The 18,538-nt window shown below is 41.5% G+C and overlaps 1 protein-coding gene across 1 annotated transcript; it reads right to left on the reverse strand.

Moving 5' to 3' along the window:
- Positions 1-10,283: 10,283 nt before the first annotated feature.
- On the reverse strand, positions 10,284-15,661 carry rx1 (retinal homeobox gene 1; the record flags this gene model as incomplete). The annotated part of the gene is made up of 3 exons (XM_084067551.1): positions 10,284-10,784; positions 12,248-12,501; positions 15,346-15,661. 3 exons carry the CDS (start codon positions 15,659-15,661, stop codon positions 10,284-10,286), a joined length of 1,071 nt encoding a protein of 356 aa, XP_083923677.1.
- Positions 15,662-18,538: the final 2,877 nt, after the last annotated feature.

The raw sequence follows: 18,538 nt of genomic DNA on the forward strand, positions 1-18,538 counted from the left end.
CTGTTGTTTTTTGGGTTTTTGGTGGTTTCTGAGGTCTGACCTGGACGTCGTGTAGACGTCGTATGAACGGCGTGTCGGCGTTGTTGTATGGATGTCTTTTTGATGGTTACGGTGGAACGTCACATCGACGTCGTCTGACTCGGACGTCAGTGTTGCCATATTTTGTGACAGAAATAAGCAACCAGGTCTAGGAAAACAAGACCACAATTATAAGCAACCTACCTGCATATGCATCGCCTATTATCTACAAGCTCACACAAAGCGTCGCTTGTAGATCTGCTATTTTCAAACACTCTTGCAATAGAATGTGCAATATAATATTGAACTTTTTACTTTGACCAAAAATAAATATTCGCCGGGACCAAGATTCAAACCCACAAACCTCTGATTGAAGAACTTCAGCTTTTCTCTTGCGCCACCAGGCATTTCTAATGTTACTGGCCTACCACGTATTTGGCTGGCCTTACTCATAAAGAGATCCTGAGTCCGCCACTGTAATAGTCTATAGAGATCACATCAAAGCAGAGTAAAGAGAGAGACAGCAAATAGCTCAGCTTGTTAAGACGCTGTCTAAATGAACCAGACGATGCGAGTTCAAACCCCACTCAACTCTTTAACCTGGGGCTTTCATTTGCAGGCTGACTTCCAGAAGAACAACCATTGCTCAGTGACTCACAGCAGATGTCTCCAAGTATTGTTGAAACATTCTGTTGTATGTTAGCCTTCAGTTAGTAAAGTTGAATACTTCAGCATTTAATTATTAAATGCGCCATGCATGCAATGTTGAGATTACATGGAATCCATCTATTTATATATCTGCAGTACCGTCCAGGGGGGTCCCGGGGGGTCGCCGTTACCCCCGCGTCGATAAGGGGTGTCTTTTTGGGACGAGCGTTCGATAAGCAAACTCAGAATCAGGCTAACAACTAGCCATGATTAACAGGCTGCACGCGATGAAGCTGCGAAATGCTATCAGTCAAAGATGGTTAGTTCGGCAAGATACGCAATCTCCGGTTTACTTCCCGTTTCTGCGCGATTCTTCCATTGGAATCAATGCACTCCAACTTGCTTCCTGTCTCCTAAAAAGGCGTCCACCTACATCGCATCATTTAACCATCTTTGACTGATAGCATTACGCAGCTTCAGCGCGTGCAGCCTGTTAATCATGGCTAGTTGTTAGCCTGATTCTGAGTTTGCTTATCGAACGCTCGTCCCAAAAACACACCCCTTATCGACGCGGGTAACGGCGACCCCCAGCGTGGTCAAGAGCCCCCCCCCGGGACAAAATCTCCTGTTATCGGACGGTCTGAGGTTGGCAGGTATGACTAGTGCTTTGCACTCTGTAGCCAAAGCATCCCTGGATATTGCAATAGAATGTGCAATATAATATTGAACTTTTTACTTTGACCAAAAATAAATATTCGCCGGGACCAAGATTCAAACGCACAAACTTCTGATTGAAGAACTTCAGCTTTTCTCTTGCGCCACCAGGCATTTCTGATGTTACAGACGTTTGAAGTTAACACCTTTCACCTTTGTGAATGATTGAATCTGCAAATACATCCACTCGTGATCAGGATTCATTATGAGGGTTCAATTTTGGAATCCCTTGAAAACCAGATGCTGCATGATCTGAAGGGGCTTACCCTCCAGTGAAATTTCAAAATAAATTAAAATATGCCACAAGTGATATTTAGTTCATTGTTTAAAAACCATCTGTTGGAAAATATTTACTCTGCACCCAAGAGCAGCTAAAACCAGCAACCATCATAAGCATTTTTTTGTTTTGTTTTTTCATCAGGGACCGGTATAAATGTATAAAGCAATAAGCCACTAGAGGTCACTGTTTACCGTAGACTTTGCAATGGCTGAGAGGCATAGTGTGGCGCGACCATAGTTATAAGACCCTAACCCACATATAACTGATCATCCCACAAAAAAATGTATAAACACATTGTAAATATAAATATAAATATACATTTTTTTCAGGCAATTCACACAGTAAACACGTTCTCCCAGGGGTTTCAGCAACTTTATTAATTTGATAATAAAAAAAAGAGCAGGAACATTACAACAAAAACATTGTTAACATCATATTCAAGCCAAACAGAACACAGCTGATCATGTGTATTGACCATTAATTGATGTCAGTATACTCAATACTGGCAGTGACACTGAGTCACAATCTGAAATAGACCTGAAGTAGATTCAGAATCAGGGGAATATGGTGAAAACTGAGTCCAGATCTTGATGAATGTTAGGGACCAAAAAAAAAAGTCACTACAAAGTACTACCAATCAACTCTAAATTGCCTGAAACGTACTCCTAACAGGTTTTTGGGGGGACGATTTTGGCCTCCACACTTAGTGATTTTTTTGGATTTAACTTTCATTTCGGTAGTGACAAACTTTCGTTTCGGTAGTGACACAATGGTGACATTTTTTTTTACTAAGTCCAGAGCTCGATGAATGTTAGGGACCAAAAAAGTCACTACAAAGTACTACCAATCAACTCTAAATTGCCTGAAACGTACTCCTAACAGGTTTTTGGGGGGACGATTTTGGCCTCCACACTTAGTGAGCTTTTCGGATTTAACTTTCGTTTCGGTAGTGACAAACTTTCGTTTCGGTAGTGACACAATGGTGAAAAGAAAATGTACAAAGTCCAGAGCTCGATGAATGTTAGGGACCAAAAAAAAAAGTCACTACAAAGTACTACCAATCAACTCTAAATTGCCTGAAACGTACTCCTAACAGGTTTTTGCAGGGACGATTTTGGCCTCCACACTTAGTGATTTTTTCGGATTTAACTTTCGTTTCGGTAGTGACAAACTTTCGTTTCGGTAGTGACACAATCATAGAATCACAATCAGAATCAGAATCAGAATCACTTTCTCATCAAAGTAAGTTTGGAAAATGCAGGCTAAAAGGCAGGCTCTATTAGCTCAAATGTAGATGTTTCAGCAGTTGTGCAGAGACCAGGGTTCAAATCCGGGGTAGAAGAGGTAAGTTACATAGTGCAGCTTTAACTTGGTTTGTATTATTATGTTTTATTATAATTACTTAATTTCATATTACTGTATGCTTATTTTTCTAATTGTTGCTTTCATTTCTCCTTTTCAGTGAAATCCTGCCAACTACATCACATGGCCTGGAGTTGATGCAGAAAGAAGTGTAGCTTGTTGTCTCTTTCAGTTCCTACTTTGACATGGGTATAGTATATGAAGTCATACAATACAATGTCATAAAAAGTTATACAATACTGTAGTAAAAAAAACAGTACTGTAGTTAAGAAAGAATACAATTTCACAAGACTTTGTTCTTGTTAGCCTAAATTGTTCACAGCGTCAGCGCATGTGTTTTTGTATTTAATTAAGTGGTGTTTATTGAAATAAATATATGAAGTGGAAGTGATTGGTTTCTTCATGCCATAAGATAAGCATACTGTGGTATTTTCTCGAACTTAATTCAACTAATCAAAGAGGAGCTGTAGTCATGATTCAGCACTGTTTGAGAAACTAGTTGGAAACTTTATAGGCACCATTTTCTGTATTAAGTCCAAAGTGATGGAAAGTACTAAGTAGGCCTACAAGTGCAATTGTGAGATTTACAGGAGTATTGTCAATACTTCTACTTCTACTCCATTACATCTCAAAGGCAAATATTGTACATTTACTCAGTGGTGGAAGGGTTACTCAAATGTTTAAAAATCTTTCAAAAATAGCAGATCTACAAGCTCACAACGTGTCGCAAGTGAATTGCTGAGTAATGGTGTACTGGTCTAATACTCAGTATTTTTCTTGTCAATGCTATGGGCATAACCCATAGCATTGACAAGATAGTGGATACTGGTGCGGCCGTGCAGCATCAGGAAAAGATTCGCTTATTTTGAATTTCTTTCTGTCCAGTTTAGCTACCTTTAGCTAGGACAGAGTTCTTTCAGACCCCACCTTTACCTCTCAGGAAACAGGGGAACGATGTGGTCTGCATGGCAAAAGGTAACCGGAAGGCTTGCCCTTAAACATGCTCGCCACCAGTTTAGGAGCAGACCGTTTGAATTTGCAGATTCAGCTGCTAAACTGAATCTGTCTTGAGAGATTAATATCCATCAAACCCCGGGCTGACTTTGCCATCTTATAGTGGAAAAAGTTGCCTGATAATATCAGACTATATAGTAAGCAGTCCACTCAGTGGAGTGGGCGGGGTCTAGGCTAGTGCTAAAGGTGTGTAGAAGGCTCACAAGGCAAGCCTCTTTTCACCTGGCAGCAATGGATTACACCTGGAGGGCATAATGTGCAGAGGTTCAAGCTATCTCCCTCCAGATCCCTTCCTGTAATGCTCTCTTTGCTAGATTCCCCAAAAAAAGATTGCAGGAAGTCTGCGTCTGGGTCTAGACTTGGTCTAAATGGATTGAAATACATGGTTTCCTTGTCAAGTCTGGTGTTTTATTTTCCTTTTGTAATAGTTGTACAGTACTGTTGATAGGTATTTATATCGTTCTGTTTTGTATTGTATTGTAATTGTTTTGTTCTGCCCCCCCCACTATTTATTGATAAGGGCGTGCAGCTCCTGAGATTTGGCCACTTAAAGGCAGGCATAAGACCTCCCTGTCTTTGGTTAGTGTGTGTGTGTGTGTGTGTGTGTGTGTGTGTGTGTGTGTGTGTGTGTGTGTGTGTGTGTGTGTGTGTGTCGGTGTGTGTGTGTGTGTGTGTGTGTGTGTGTGTGTGTGTGTGTGTGTGTGTGTGTGTGTGTGTGTGTGTGTTTGTGTGCGTGCGTGCGCGCGTGTGTGTGTGTGTGTGTGTGTGCGTTTTTTCTTTGGATTTACAATGCTTTCAGTTAATTACACATTAATTACACCATAGCAAGACCACACAGTAAAATCTCCAGTGTTAATTTAACTCTGAGAGTATACAAATGTGAAATTAACACTCTCTGAATACCAGGTATGTTTGACAAGATATATTATACTATACAAGAGTGCAGGGGAGAGTTTCTAGAGTTTCTCTGTGTTCTTTCTTACTTCAATCTTAGTCTCTCTCTCTCTCTCTCTCTCTCTCTCTCTCTCTCTCTCTCTCTCTCTCCCCCTCTCTCTCTCTCTCTCTCTCTCTCTCACACACCCACCCACCCAACCCCCCCCCCCCCCCCCCCCCCCACACACACACACACACACACACACACACACACACACACACACACACGAACAGTGGCGCCAGCCAGCAAATCCCCCTCTCACACCCCCCCACTCACTGACCTCCAATTATGTCATGCGAAAAAGCTGTGTCCCATTGAAAAGCTCTCTTAATCAAAACCAATTAATTCCGCTCTTTTCCCTTATTATCCTCAGAAAGGAACGCGTCTTTCCATTAAGACTGTTAACTCCAGCCGTGGCCCTTTCAGATCCACTGGGCTGAGGGAGCGAAATAATAGATCACACAATTAATCAATTAGTCGTTAGGAACTTAATTGTTCTTAATGAAGACAATAACCATGGAGTTGTAGTGAGTTAGAGGTTCTCTCTGAATCATTTGTCTTTGCTTTAGTGGGTATTCAGCTGGTCAGCAACCTGTGGCTTTGAGTTCTGCTACCTTTCTTTCTCATGTGAGGCAATTGTGTTCTGGTTAGTCTACTTATTGAATAGATGATGACTGCAGACCTTTATTCAACATCTAAGTCATTCTATAATAATTTAGCAGCTTTTCACTTTTTGAAATGATTTGAGTAATAATCCTGACATTTTTGAGAAGGCCTTGAGATACTAATCTCCAATGTCCCTGGGTGCCAGGTCTGTAGGATTAACTCCTGTTCCTGTCTCTTACCACCAGCTGTAAGAGAACACACCAAGCCATTGCATGCCATATTTTCATCCATGGTTGAAGGCAAAGTAGCATGTGGACAAGATTGATTTTCTCAACAATCCAGATGTCCGAACTAGATTAGGTTTTGTTTTGGAAGAACACATATGTAATAGTGCGCCAGAAATGTTGTTCCAGTCAACAGTTGAGCAGTTGAACCAATGGCAGTAGTAATTCATGCCCCTAACTTACACACATGGTTTTGCTTTGGTATTATTCAATATTTGAAGAGATTAGAAATATGTCTTTTAAATGTTCAGTCAGTTTATCAGCAAAATAGTATGTTTCTATAAAAAAGTATGTTGGTCTAACTCTAGTATGACTTATTCTCAAAACAAAAGGAGATTTTGCACAGTAGAGCAAAACTTCTCAACAAAACATTTTTCCCCTGTTGATCTGCTGCTCTTTTTCCCATGCTTTTTCTTTGTACCTCTTACTCCGACTCAACGCATGCCTACCCCGGCCCCTGGCTGTGGCCAGGGACCCATCCTAGTACTGGCCGAGCTGTGCCAAGCTGTACAGCAGCAGTCACAAAATGTATTTTTAGGCCCGGCCCAGCTCAGCTCAGCCTGGCCCAGTCCAGCTCGGGCACTAATCCCCAGGCTGTCAGGGGACCCTGCTCTGAACTCATCCTGCAACGCAGGAAAATGCTCTAATTGGGGGATTTTCTACATCATTAATTCTGATGAGCAGCCATTCTGCCCCTCCTCTCTCTGCCTCTCACACTCCTATTTCTCTCTCCACTGCTACTCTACATCCTTTCTTCTCTCGCTCTCTCTTCCTCTCCCACACTTTTCCTTATTAATCCCTCTCATCTCTGTTTTCCCCCTCTCCCATTTTCATCTCCTCACTCTCTCATCTTACTTACATGTTATGTCTTACTTTCTCTCTCATTACTTTCATCGTTCGTCGTTCTTCCTCCCATCGTCTGTAGCCAATGAAAGTGTATTTTTCTCTTTCATCTTATCTAACACACTGTGCTATTTGTTACTAGTAATTCTACCATCATGTTGCACCATCTTTCCACACAGCATGTGTAGAAAAAAAACAATCATGACTACAATGCCTCCCTGTTAGATTCTCTGCTCTACCCATATGGCCCCATGTAGTGCGGTCCATCCAGGCCTCCATCTGTCCAAGAAAGTGGTTCACATGCTGAGGAGACCAGCTAGCACAGCGGCACCACCGGCCTTTCTGTGAACATGTGCTGCAGCGGCCGTGCCTGCCTGCCTGCCTGGGGGCAATTAAGGAGCTGGGCCCTGTGGTCAGAGGCCCCCCTGGGAAGCCCTGATTGATTGGAGTCTCATCTTCCTAACAGGCTGGCACCCTGCCACCAGCCATGGAACTGGGAGAGAGGAAAGGGAGGGGTAGAGTGCGAGAAAGAGTGCTTACATCAAGGCCAGAAAGAAATGGGGAACTAGCGAGAAAAGTGTCCCTGCCCATGTATGTCAGATGACAACGATTCAGTCAGGACTGCAAACTCAGTCCCTATTTTCCGTTGCAGTCTAAAAACTCATCACTTCAGACTCCACCTCACCTCCTAGCACTCACCTCATCCTTTAGCTCTATTCTTTTCTTCTATCCCTTCTTCTTGCATATCTTTTGATAGATGCTTATATATGTTGGTCCATGTTCACATATATTTTGTTATAGATAGACATTATTTTTGCTTGACCACAAACGCTAGAATGATATTTAGATAGCATGTTGTCATAGACAGATGCTACGTTCATTCTTTACCTGGTACCCCAGTTTCCTTGAGGCACTAAGTTGTTGTCTCTGCACTCTACTTATGTGACCATTTACCGTGTCATTTGTTGACTATGGTTCATGCTCTTGCACTTGTAAGTCACTCTAGATAAGAGCACCCGCTAAATGCCTATCTATAATAATAGTACATTCTATAATGTACTCTGTAAAATCCTTACAGGTCCATTTGTACTACACTCTCTGAGTTGCGAATGGATAAATTAACACTGTGGATTTGACTGCGTAGTAACCTTGTGTTTCATTTTATTCGTTGGGTTAAAAACTATTCTGCAGGAATGAGTGTGGAGGCCACGGAGGAAAATCCAGTGTTAATTTAACTCTGAAAGTATAAAACTTGATGCTGTCAGAGTTAAATTAATACTCAGGATTTTATTGTGCAAAATGTTAAATGTGGAAGGTAGTAAGGAGGATAAGGAGATAATTCTTCTATTAAACTAGATGTGTTTATTTTCAGTATTCATTTTTCCAGAATGTGGGCATCATGGTTCTGATAACAATTTTGATAAAAGTAAACAATGGCAGAACTAGGACATAATAAACAAAATGGCTGTACAGGAAAAATAAAACAAAGTGAATCCTGTACAATTCACATTTAAAATAAAAAATGCTTCAAGTGCATTTCTGCCCATTATCTATAACCTTTGGCTTATTCTTGGTCCAAAATCACATTTATAAACAACACCTTTGTGCAGCATTATTATTTGTACAGTTTGAGGTCCTTCAGGGTTTAATTTAAAAACGTTGTTGAGCGCATATAACTAAATAACAGGAGCTAAGAGTGAACCTTTGCATGATATTCAAATGAAACAGTAGAATGACATTGACAGTACAGAGAAAAAATAATTTCCTTTCCTCAAAAATAAAATAAAAAAGAATGCTGGAATTGCACTTTTTTGATGAAGGAATCCACCTCCATGGTTAATCAAATGGATTGCAGTATACCATCCTGTTTGAACACATTCAATTCTAATCTATCAGCAGATGCTGTGTATTGATAAGATGTATTGATGAAAACGTTTGTCTGACTCTCCTTTTCAATATCAAAAGAGGGTTATTGTTACTTTTCTTTATAGTTGACACTCCTACTTAGAACTTAACAACAGACTCCACAACAGACCCTAAATTGCCAACACTGTGCCACAGACGACCTGACAGCCCATGTCTCCTTGCTTTTGACACAGAGTGGAAAAAGGCATCTGCAACAAAGATGGTTACAAGGGCCTATTTAGTGCAGCCTGTGACCGTTTCCCCTCTTTAAACTTTAGACAAAGAGGACAGGCTTGGATCAATTGTGCTGAACAAAGACTAAACTATAGGGGGTGACACATTAGACAGGACTCCTTCTGCTGCCCTGCACGTAACCACAGCTACCCAACACTGAGCTGCTAGCAGGTCTTCTACTCTCACAGTCGCTGAAGCAAAAAGAAAAAAGTAACTTCACTCACTAGCCTCTTTCTTCCTGTCCCTACAATTCCATGTGACAAAAGTAAGTCCCTGGTAATGAAGCCCTGTTCAATACCGGCTACTTGTCATACATTGTATAAAATATAAGCATCTCATCATGAACAGTCCATTGGTTTATACAATGGAGTAAAGATTGTCTTTTATCAAAATTATGCTGGTGAATTCAGCCATATTCCAGTTGTGTGTTCACAGTCAAACCCATGATAGGCAGCAACCAGGCTTACTGGTCCTCAGCTAAGAACTTAAATCAGGATGAATTCTAAAGTAACAGCTCATCTGTCTGTGAAGTAGAGAATGGGTACTGTAGCCCATTCTACAATTATGTATGAAAACAGGAGATTATGAGCAAGTATATGATAATTATAGATCAACAGATAAGCAAGATTGCATTTACTCAGAGACGGACTTCATCCCTCATTTAAAAAGCTGCTGTCATGTGAAAGTAAGATCAGCCCCTCATCACAAAATACTTGGAGCTACTGATTAGCTGACCCATGAAAGTGGGACAATTGGATTAATTAGTAAGATCGCAAACTTAAGGAAGAAAATTGAATGACTGAACACTTAAATGTGTGATCATCATTGGGTGATAGAGAAAGAAAAAACTATTACAACAACAATACTTAAAATAAGATTTCACTTTAAAACATGATTTCGTTTTTTTTACAGAAGTCAGCATAGCATTCAAATTTTTAAATTGCAAACAAAAAAATTACTTCTTCAAAAGTAAAATAATAGGAACAGAAAACAAAACTAGATCAAAAGGAATGCTTGTTTTAGGGTATTGTGATATTGCGATAATTTGAAGTTTGATATGAAAAATCTGTGGCCATCAATGGAACACAGGAGTTTATACCTTATATATGTGTGTGTTTTGATAGCAGCCAAGGCATCAATAAATATCTTTTGACCACAAGATTGCTAATTAGCACAAACACCATTAGGAATTTAACCAGGCTGTTGACTCAATCTGTTAACTTGCTGTCTTCAGTGAAAAGGTATTTGTAGAAAAACAAAACATGTATCCTTTCTCCAGTGTTCTCCAGGTTTGTTTAACCTCCATTTCCTTTATGTGCTGTAGAATAGGGACTTGTTGCATTTGCAGGAATCATCTACGTCATCCGATAGAATGAGAATGCAACACAACTTGAACATCTCCCTTTGTCATTGTTTCTCACACGGGTGGCCAGGATGGTAGTCACATAGGGTGCCATGTCTTGTCCATAGACTGAAGGTGTTCCTTGGCTTTCATCCTCAGTACAGCAATACTGGAGCTGCGTTGGTCCACATCCTCCAAAGGGTATTTCTCAGGAAAAGGAGCTGAACACTGGTATGGAGGAGGAGCCATACTCTGCATCCCCTGGGTCATGGAGGGATGAGGGTGAGGATGAGGATGAGAATGAGGATGAGGAGGATGGGTAGGATGAGGAGAGGAGGTTAGGAAGCTGTGGCTGGGGTAGCTGGGCTGGAGGCCCTGGGCTGGTCCCATGAAGCCAGGGATACTGTGGACTGGCGTAGCACTGGACAGAGGAGACGTCAGCCAGGGATCCAGAGGAAGGGAGTTGGTCATTGGTCCTACATTAGTGTGCACAGGTGGTGGCCGGTTGAAGGAAAGCATTGGGGAGTCATGGAGCTTCATGCTACTGGCATCCATCTTCTCTTGGCGACGCCATTTAGCTCTGCGGTTCTGGAACCACACCTAGATAATAAAACAAATAAGTTAATTATTAGCGGTGAGCTTGTCATTTTGTTCCCCTGAAAGGGCCTGTCCTATTTCAAAGCTGTGCCCTCCCACTACTTTACTATGCATCACAAGGTTTGCTATCGTAATTGTCTTGAATAATCTCACAGCCTGAATAGTGAGAAAACCAGGCCGGTGGCTTGGAATCTGTTGTCCTTGAGGGTATGCAATAATCTGGAAAATTAATACATTCACTTAACCTTATGTAAACTGTGAAATAGCATGATCATTGGCCTTTCCTGCCAAAAGACAGTAGGATATCACAGAATAAGGAGAACTTCTGCTCCAGCCTGCCCATTGCTGATAGCAATCAGATTAACGCTAGCTTCTTAAGAGCTGTGGACAAACTATTAGCATAGTCATCACAAGTGAAGCAGAAAGAGAAAAATATGAATGGTCGTAGAGTGCTACAGTTTGTATTCCTAAAACCCGGAAGTGAGTTTGCAATGGGTTCCCCCACCAAACGCTTTTTCGAAGTATTTCCAAACTAAGGTCTGTGGTTAACATAAACAGAGGCTTGTATTGTTCACACACACAAATGAATAACTCGATCACGATTTTTTTGTTTTTTTTTGTTTAATTTAACCTTTTTGTTGTTGCCAATTAACGTTGATTTCCCCCCTTTTTTTCCTCCCAATTCCTCCCACTGCTTGCCACTGCTGTTATCAGCCTGATCGCCAGAGAATTAGTATACATTGCACGGATTTGTGCACGTCATTCCGTGCATAGTCGCCTAGAAACCCCCAAATTCCGTGCATATGTACGGGGAGTCCCACGGTGGGCGTAACCAGTCGCAACCCGGAAAAACCAGGAAGTAGAGCAGTCCCCACAACAAAATTTACGATTCTGTGCCTATCGGTACGTAACTCAAACGGCGCTGAGTAGGCTCAAGGGAATGTCGCAATCTTCAGGACGGCAACTCGCTCGCTTTAGCTCGCTCGGTGGTCCTTCACACGGCGACAATTCCCTTGAGACTGCGCGCCTCCGAAATGGTTTAGTCACAATGGGGGAGATGCGAGGCGGCTATGCACGGAATTTGTGGTTTTCCAGTAGTCTATGCACGGATTTTGAGAAACGTTGAAAAACGTTCAATGAGAACGTTTCCTCTGGCGATCGGGTTGGCTGTTATACCCCACTGGCTCACCTGTCAGTGAGAAACCCCCACCGGGAGGACTTAGCACCTCCGTCCTGCTCCTCCCGTTCAACATTCCCTGTTGACAGGTGCCACCCCAGTCCGGAGGAGTACGTGCAGTGAATGATCGCCCACCCCACCCGGCTTCCCTCCCCTGAACACATGCCAATTGGGTTGGCATACGAAAATACATCATCCCTGTGGCTCTCTATTCAGAGTCCAACAGAGAATACAATAAAGGCTTAGGCTCACATGAGGAAATGGCTTCTGATGCCAAGGTCTAGCCTACCTGAACCCGGACCTCCGGGAGGTTAACCTTCATAGCTAACTCTTCGCGGCTATACACGTCGGGGTAGTGGGACTTCTCAAAGGCACGCTCCAGCTCATGAAGCTGGTAGGTGGTGAAGGTGGTTCGGTTGCGTCTGTGCTTCTTCTTCGGCTGATCGTCCTTGCATGGCTCTGGGGACTTGCCTTCATCGCTGTCTATACTCTTTGTCAGTTCACTTAGGTCCCCATCACACTTGTTTGTGAATAGGCCCACTTCTGTCCAACATACAAGGAGGGAAAGAGAGAGAGAGAGATCAATCAATGTATTGTGTCCATTTGGCTTTTTGCTTTTTGTCCTGAACTTATTGTTGTATGGCTAGATGACATCTGTGAGAAAACACACATTTTAGAACATAAACAAAAGGCAGCACAAAAGTGAAATGAACTCTTGCATTGACCTACAGTAATGTAACGACCACTTTCCAGTAGAGCACACATTTGTTTGACACCTGCAACAATAGACTCCTGTAAGGTCACTGAAGCAAGCAGTCCCCTCCAATTTAATCTGAAGCTTGAAAACACCCCTACTCTCACTTTGAGCGGTTGTTAATATCATTTTGCAACTGCAAATACAGTATAAGCAGTCCTCAGAAAGAGGACCTCAGGGAGATGGTTTGTGTTACTCAAACTGTAAATTACATTACATACTTTACCTAGATGTAGTGAGTATTAAAAGCAATACCATACTCTGATAATATGTCCTTAGTATAGTTTTATTCAATATGATTATTATTCATTCAATGCCTATAATATATTAACCTTTTCTTGCTAGTGTATTATGTTTTTCTGAACATTTATTGTAGCACACACTGTGACGGGCCATATTGTGCTCCGGCCTTGAAGGGTTTCACGGCAGGCTTATATACTTTAAATCCTTGAAGGCACAGGTGCAACCTGATAATTCCTCCTTGCCTTCCTCGTATTCCTAATCTACCTATAGGCTAACAAGCTAATGTATGTGAGTATTACTTGAAGCTGCAAAGAAATAGGCCTACAGAAAACCTTTGGGAAAGTCCTTAACACTGTCAGACCGTTGGGTGAATTAGCCTTTGCCTAACTAGCAAGTAATTTAATTAATTTAAGTACAAAGATGATGATTAGATCACACCAGTATGTGTCTCTGTCATGATCAGACTCAATTAGTGCAAATGACATGGTGTCAGGCTCTCAGACACAGAAAGGCAAGCTAAACTTACTATGAAATATACTCCCATGTGATTATATAAGGTTCCTGGCAAATTACACTCATCTGGCATCTGATATACTTTTTGAGGATTACATAAAGTATTGGAAACTACAGTTTGGCCAAGTTTTGACCATGACTTTGGATTTCATAACTTTTATATGGGTGAGGCAGTGAAGGATACAATGCTACGTCAAGAGACGTCTCACCAGCATTTAAAATAGAAAACATTTAGGAATGAACGTTACTTAGTTATTCTAATGTATTATATCATTTATTATTATAAATCATTTTAGGCCATTTGACCTCATACAGAGGGTATGTCGACTCATTGGGATCCAAACTTTGACAAGGGTTGTCAACACATGATGCCATTGCCAAGGACTCCAATATTTCATGTTCGACTCATTGCTTCAGTGAAACTGGGGACAGAGTGTGTCCATGCGTCCATGTGTGCACATGGAGGAGAAGGAGGGGTGCAAGTCTTTCAATTACCAAACATGAGCAGAAGCTAGGGCAGAGGAGGATTTTGGGGGTTCATTTATCTACCTCTCATTAAGCAACTATGACAAAGCCTAGGCTTTCACAATGGCAGAGGTCAGGCCCGGTTCAGTGACCAGCTCTCTGCCTGTCAGCCCGTCACATCCACCGATCTGAAGGCTGCCACTGTTCACTGGCCAGCACCGGTTCTCAATACGGGGGAAGTGGGGTGGGGTGTAGGGGACATGAGTGACGCCATGCGCAAGGTAGTGTCCATTCAGGGAGAACAGGCCTGACTTAACAGCATAGACATCTACAAAAGAGAAATGACGTATGTGGTGATTTATGTTGACTCAACACAACATGCTTCTTGGATGCAGTGACTGGATCCTGAATGACTTTTTTTGCCAATAAGTGTGTAAATAAGGGATTGTTACAGGGCTTTTTCTAACTACAGATTACACAATTAGAATTAGATATGGAGAATGGAATGGAATGGAAGAATGATAACAGTTATAACACCACAATAAATCTAAGTTGCAGTGAAGAGAATACAAGGATATGGGATTGGGACTGAGGACATAACCCCCCATGCACATCTTGTTCTATGATTTATCTCTCAATCTCAGCCAACAGTTCATAGTAAACTGATGTTTAACCACATGAACGTCCTTATTCTGGGCAGTTCAGAATTGGCAAACATTCGGTGAAAATAGCAGATCTACAAGTACAACAGGCTTGTTCAAGGGCTTGCAGATTGACTATTGTCAGCAAAGAGATTTTGTGTGGAGGGACACAATGAGGGGGACCAAGGATAGACTCCTGGTGGACAAAGTATATAGGAGTTAAGTGGTTATTAAGGCTCTAATCATGGAAACAGTATAGCCTATTGTATTTTCTGCAGACTGCTGCAGACCGGTGATAGAAATATGTTATGATTAAGGTGTGCACCATCTTAAAAGCTCCAAACTAACCACTTCATTCAGTATCAGCATCATTTACTGCCTTTGAAGTTGAGAATGTAAGATAATGACTGGACCCTGAGGAAGACTATTGTCGAAACGTTGGTTTCCTGTACCTTTTAATAAAGTTTTGCATCATGGCTAAGAGTTGTGCGGCCTCATCCTTCTCAACATTATTACCTGCCGTGGTCAGCACCTCATCAACACAGGTGTGCGCTCCCTCCTTTGTGTTTGCCCAAGAATTTAAGATAAGAAATGTTATGAAAGGTTATATAATAACCACGCCTGTGAGATCTGCATGCACCGTAACGTCTTTTTTGAGGGGCAAACGAGTGATGCCATGTGTTAATGTCACATGCACCTGGATGGATTCACGGTTAGTGATCAAGTATTTATTCATTACTAACACCACTGAGAGTCTGGCCGATGACATACCATGATATGGTGGCTGCTGCTCTGAGCTGCCGTCTCTCAAAGAGGAAAGGTGGCCACCATACGAGGCGTTAGATGAGGGCTCCTGCTGCTTTCCAGGCTCTCCCAGGCTGTCCATGCCCACGCCCACCTTGTGGGGCCGCGGATCGTCCGGCGAACTGAGCAGGGGTTCCTGGTCTTTACTGAAACCCAGAATGACATCAATGCTGTGGACGCGGCCCCCTGAAGCTGCCCCCCCACCTTTCCCCAATTCGTGGAAGTTGCTGGGCGAGAGGCAGCTGTCGTCCACCATGTTCATGGTATCCAGTGATAAATGCATTATGAGCGTCTGGGCACCCTGCAGCCTGTCCTAAAGCAGGGGAAGTGTTCAAGTGAGGGAGAAGGGGTACAAGAGGAGGTCAGAGAACTTTGTAGATGGCAATCTGATGATTCCTCTGTAAACTACATGCTGTACAGTGTGTTCAGCACATAGTTGTCATTGTCCCAAGGTGGGACAATGTTGGGTCTCTGCTCTACATGTAAAGTGTCTTGAGACAACTTGTTGTTATTTGACTGAATAAAATTGAATTGAATTTATACAGGAACAGAAAATCTCACAGTAGTTTGAGACTTTGTAAATCCAGTCTATACAGGGAAAAATCTCCCCTTTTCAACGACCCAAGACAATGGCAGAAAGAGATAATTACACAATTGATAAGCTATGATGACTATTGATAGACCATTGCTTAGGCTATCATTAAAAACCAACAATTCACATGGCACAGATTGCTGTAAGTATTCTTTATGGTTATCAAACAGTAAGAATAGTCACCTTTCTATATAATTTCAGCATTAAAACATTGCTGGAAAAGTACTGATTTTAAACTCTATATACTGTACTTAGTTGACCGGGGTCCCCTAAGGCCTCTAAACTTGGTACGCTCCTTTTTTCTCTCTACACCAAATTGCTTCACTGAAAATAGGCAACATGATGTGTTGTGAGCTTGTAGATCTGCTATTTTTGCCGAATGTTCACCCCAGAATAGGGATGCTAGGGTTCATAGGGTTATAAACAGCAAAACTTTTTTGGGAGAAGGGATTTTCAGCCCCTGCTAAATGTATATTACTCTCAACAGACATGTTCAATGAAGTAAAACCAGATTAATGAACCAGCTTCTTATTATAATATATAACTAGATAGCATATGGAGAGCAATACATCAAATCAACAAGTTATCTAAGTTTCTCATTAAATATAACCTTGAGTAAGATTTGACTGTAACAGTTAATTGTTTCATATGTACACAGGCCAACAAGAGCAAAACTAAAATGTTGTATAGCTATAATGTATTGTAAAATAATGTTTTACTATTAAATATAAACTAAATATTATCCAAATGAAAAGATGTGCAGCAAAATGTACCACAGAATGTCCAAAAACAACATAATAAACATGGTAGCAATAAGGCCCTGCGATGCTTGACAGGTTGAGTAACTGACATGGGACAAAACTTTATTTAATTTCACATGCAGCATCATGAAGGACGTTTCATTTGCCTTCACTATCATTAACTATTATAAACTAAATAAAGGCAATAAGTAACGGAGCCTACCTCTACAGAATGAATGAGTTGAGCTGTTGAAGTTGCTGATGCCAGTATTCCACCTGTTCCTCTCAGCAGATTGCTCTGTAACTGCTGTTGTACAGTAACCCGTGCACCCGCCCCGATCCTCTATGTGCACCGATTGCACCCGCTCAGACGGCTTTGCTCACCATGCATGTCTCTAAATCATTTCTTGACGCAATGATGGATCAATCTGCATAGAAAGAAACTTTTATATAAGTGCACAATAACCCAGACAAATGCAAACACACTTTGCCAGTATAGGTTCACATGCCACACACACAGAGCGACAGTAGGAAGAAGAGGAAGAAGAAGAAGTAGTGAGTGGGACAGAGAGAGAGGGGGAGAGAGAGAGAGAGAGAGAGAGAGAGAGAGAGAGAGAGAGAGAGAGAGAGAGAGAGAGAGAGAGAGAGAGAGAGAGAGAGACGCAGACAAGACTGGGGAATGGAAGGAAAATGAAGGGATTAGCAGAGGTTTATTAATTGGAATCCTTCCCCTTTAAGAATGATTGGCAGTTGTTTTCTGGTCAAGTAATTGTTTTAAATGTGGGTTTTCACTCACACCCACAGGAGGAGGCCCAGGCTAATGAAGCCTCGACAAAACTTTCTTTCAATTATTTATTGTTTTAGAGACAAAAGCACCACTGAAAGTTTTCACTAATCCCCCCCCATCATTCATGTGAGGACAATACAATCATGAAAAGCAGGAACTATGTGGAGATAGCCACAAGTTAGGACCTAAAGCAGGACCCGACAGGCTGCCTTAATGTTTCAAGTGGCAATATGGTTTATATAAATAAATTACAAAAGACTTTTACAGCTTAATTTTCATAGCCATGAAAAAATATCCCAAAACAAGGTTCAGGTATTGTTTTTAACTTTCCAAGTAATATTTGGAGTTGACTACAACTCAATAAATCTTTAAATTTAGACACATTGGGGTGGGTCACGTTTTGCCATTTCTGGCAGTACCGTTGCAAATGAACTACGTAAAAACTTTGTTCATCTTAATTTCAAAGATCTGAACTTCAACCCTATTCTGGTCACGTCATATAAGGAAAACATTCGGTGAAAATAGCAGCTCTACAATCTCATAATGCGTCGGAACTCGATGTGGTTATGGATCCTTTTAACTTTTAACCTGTAATAACATCACCCGACTCTAGCTTTGACTGTATTTTATTATAGACATTGTCAGTTATGATCCTTGATTTTAATCAGAATCCAATTTAAACAGTATAAACCGTGCAACAGCAGTTTTTGGCAGTTTGGGATAACATCATGCATGTTCACAGTGTTATATGGTGGAGCAGAGTAATGTCAGCTGGGAGCTTACAGTCGGTGAAGGCCATAGACTAAGGTTCATCCTGGCTTAGTGAGGTAAATGACACAGAGATCAAGCATGTCTCTAATTATGCTGAAGCGATTTCCTCTGACCTCAATAAAAATCTAAAGATAAAGTTAAAGAAAGACAGATTGTGTTAAAGACAGCAGGTTGATTCAGTTTTGGTCTTTAAAAAAAATGAACAAAATGTCAGAGGTACTGTAATTTTTACCGGGTTCATTTAATACCGTTATAGTGTTTTTTTTCTCC

The sequence above is a fragment of the Gymnoscopelus microlampas genome (assembly GCF_963454915.1).
Source record: "Gymnoscopelus microlampas genome assembly, chromosome: 9".
Classification (NCBI taxonomy): Eukaryota; Metazoa; Chordata; class Actinopteri; order Myctophiformes; family Myctophidae; genus Gymnoscopelus; species Gymnoscopelus microlampas.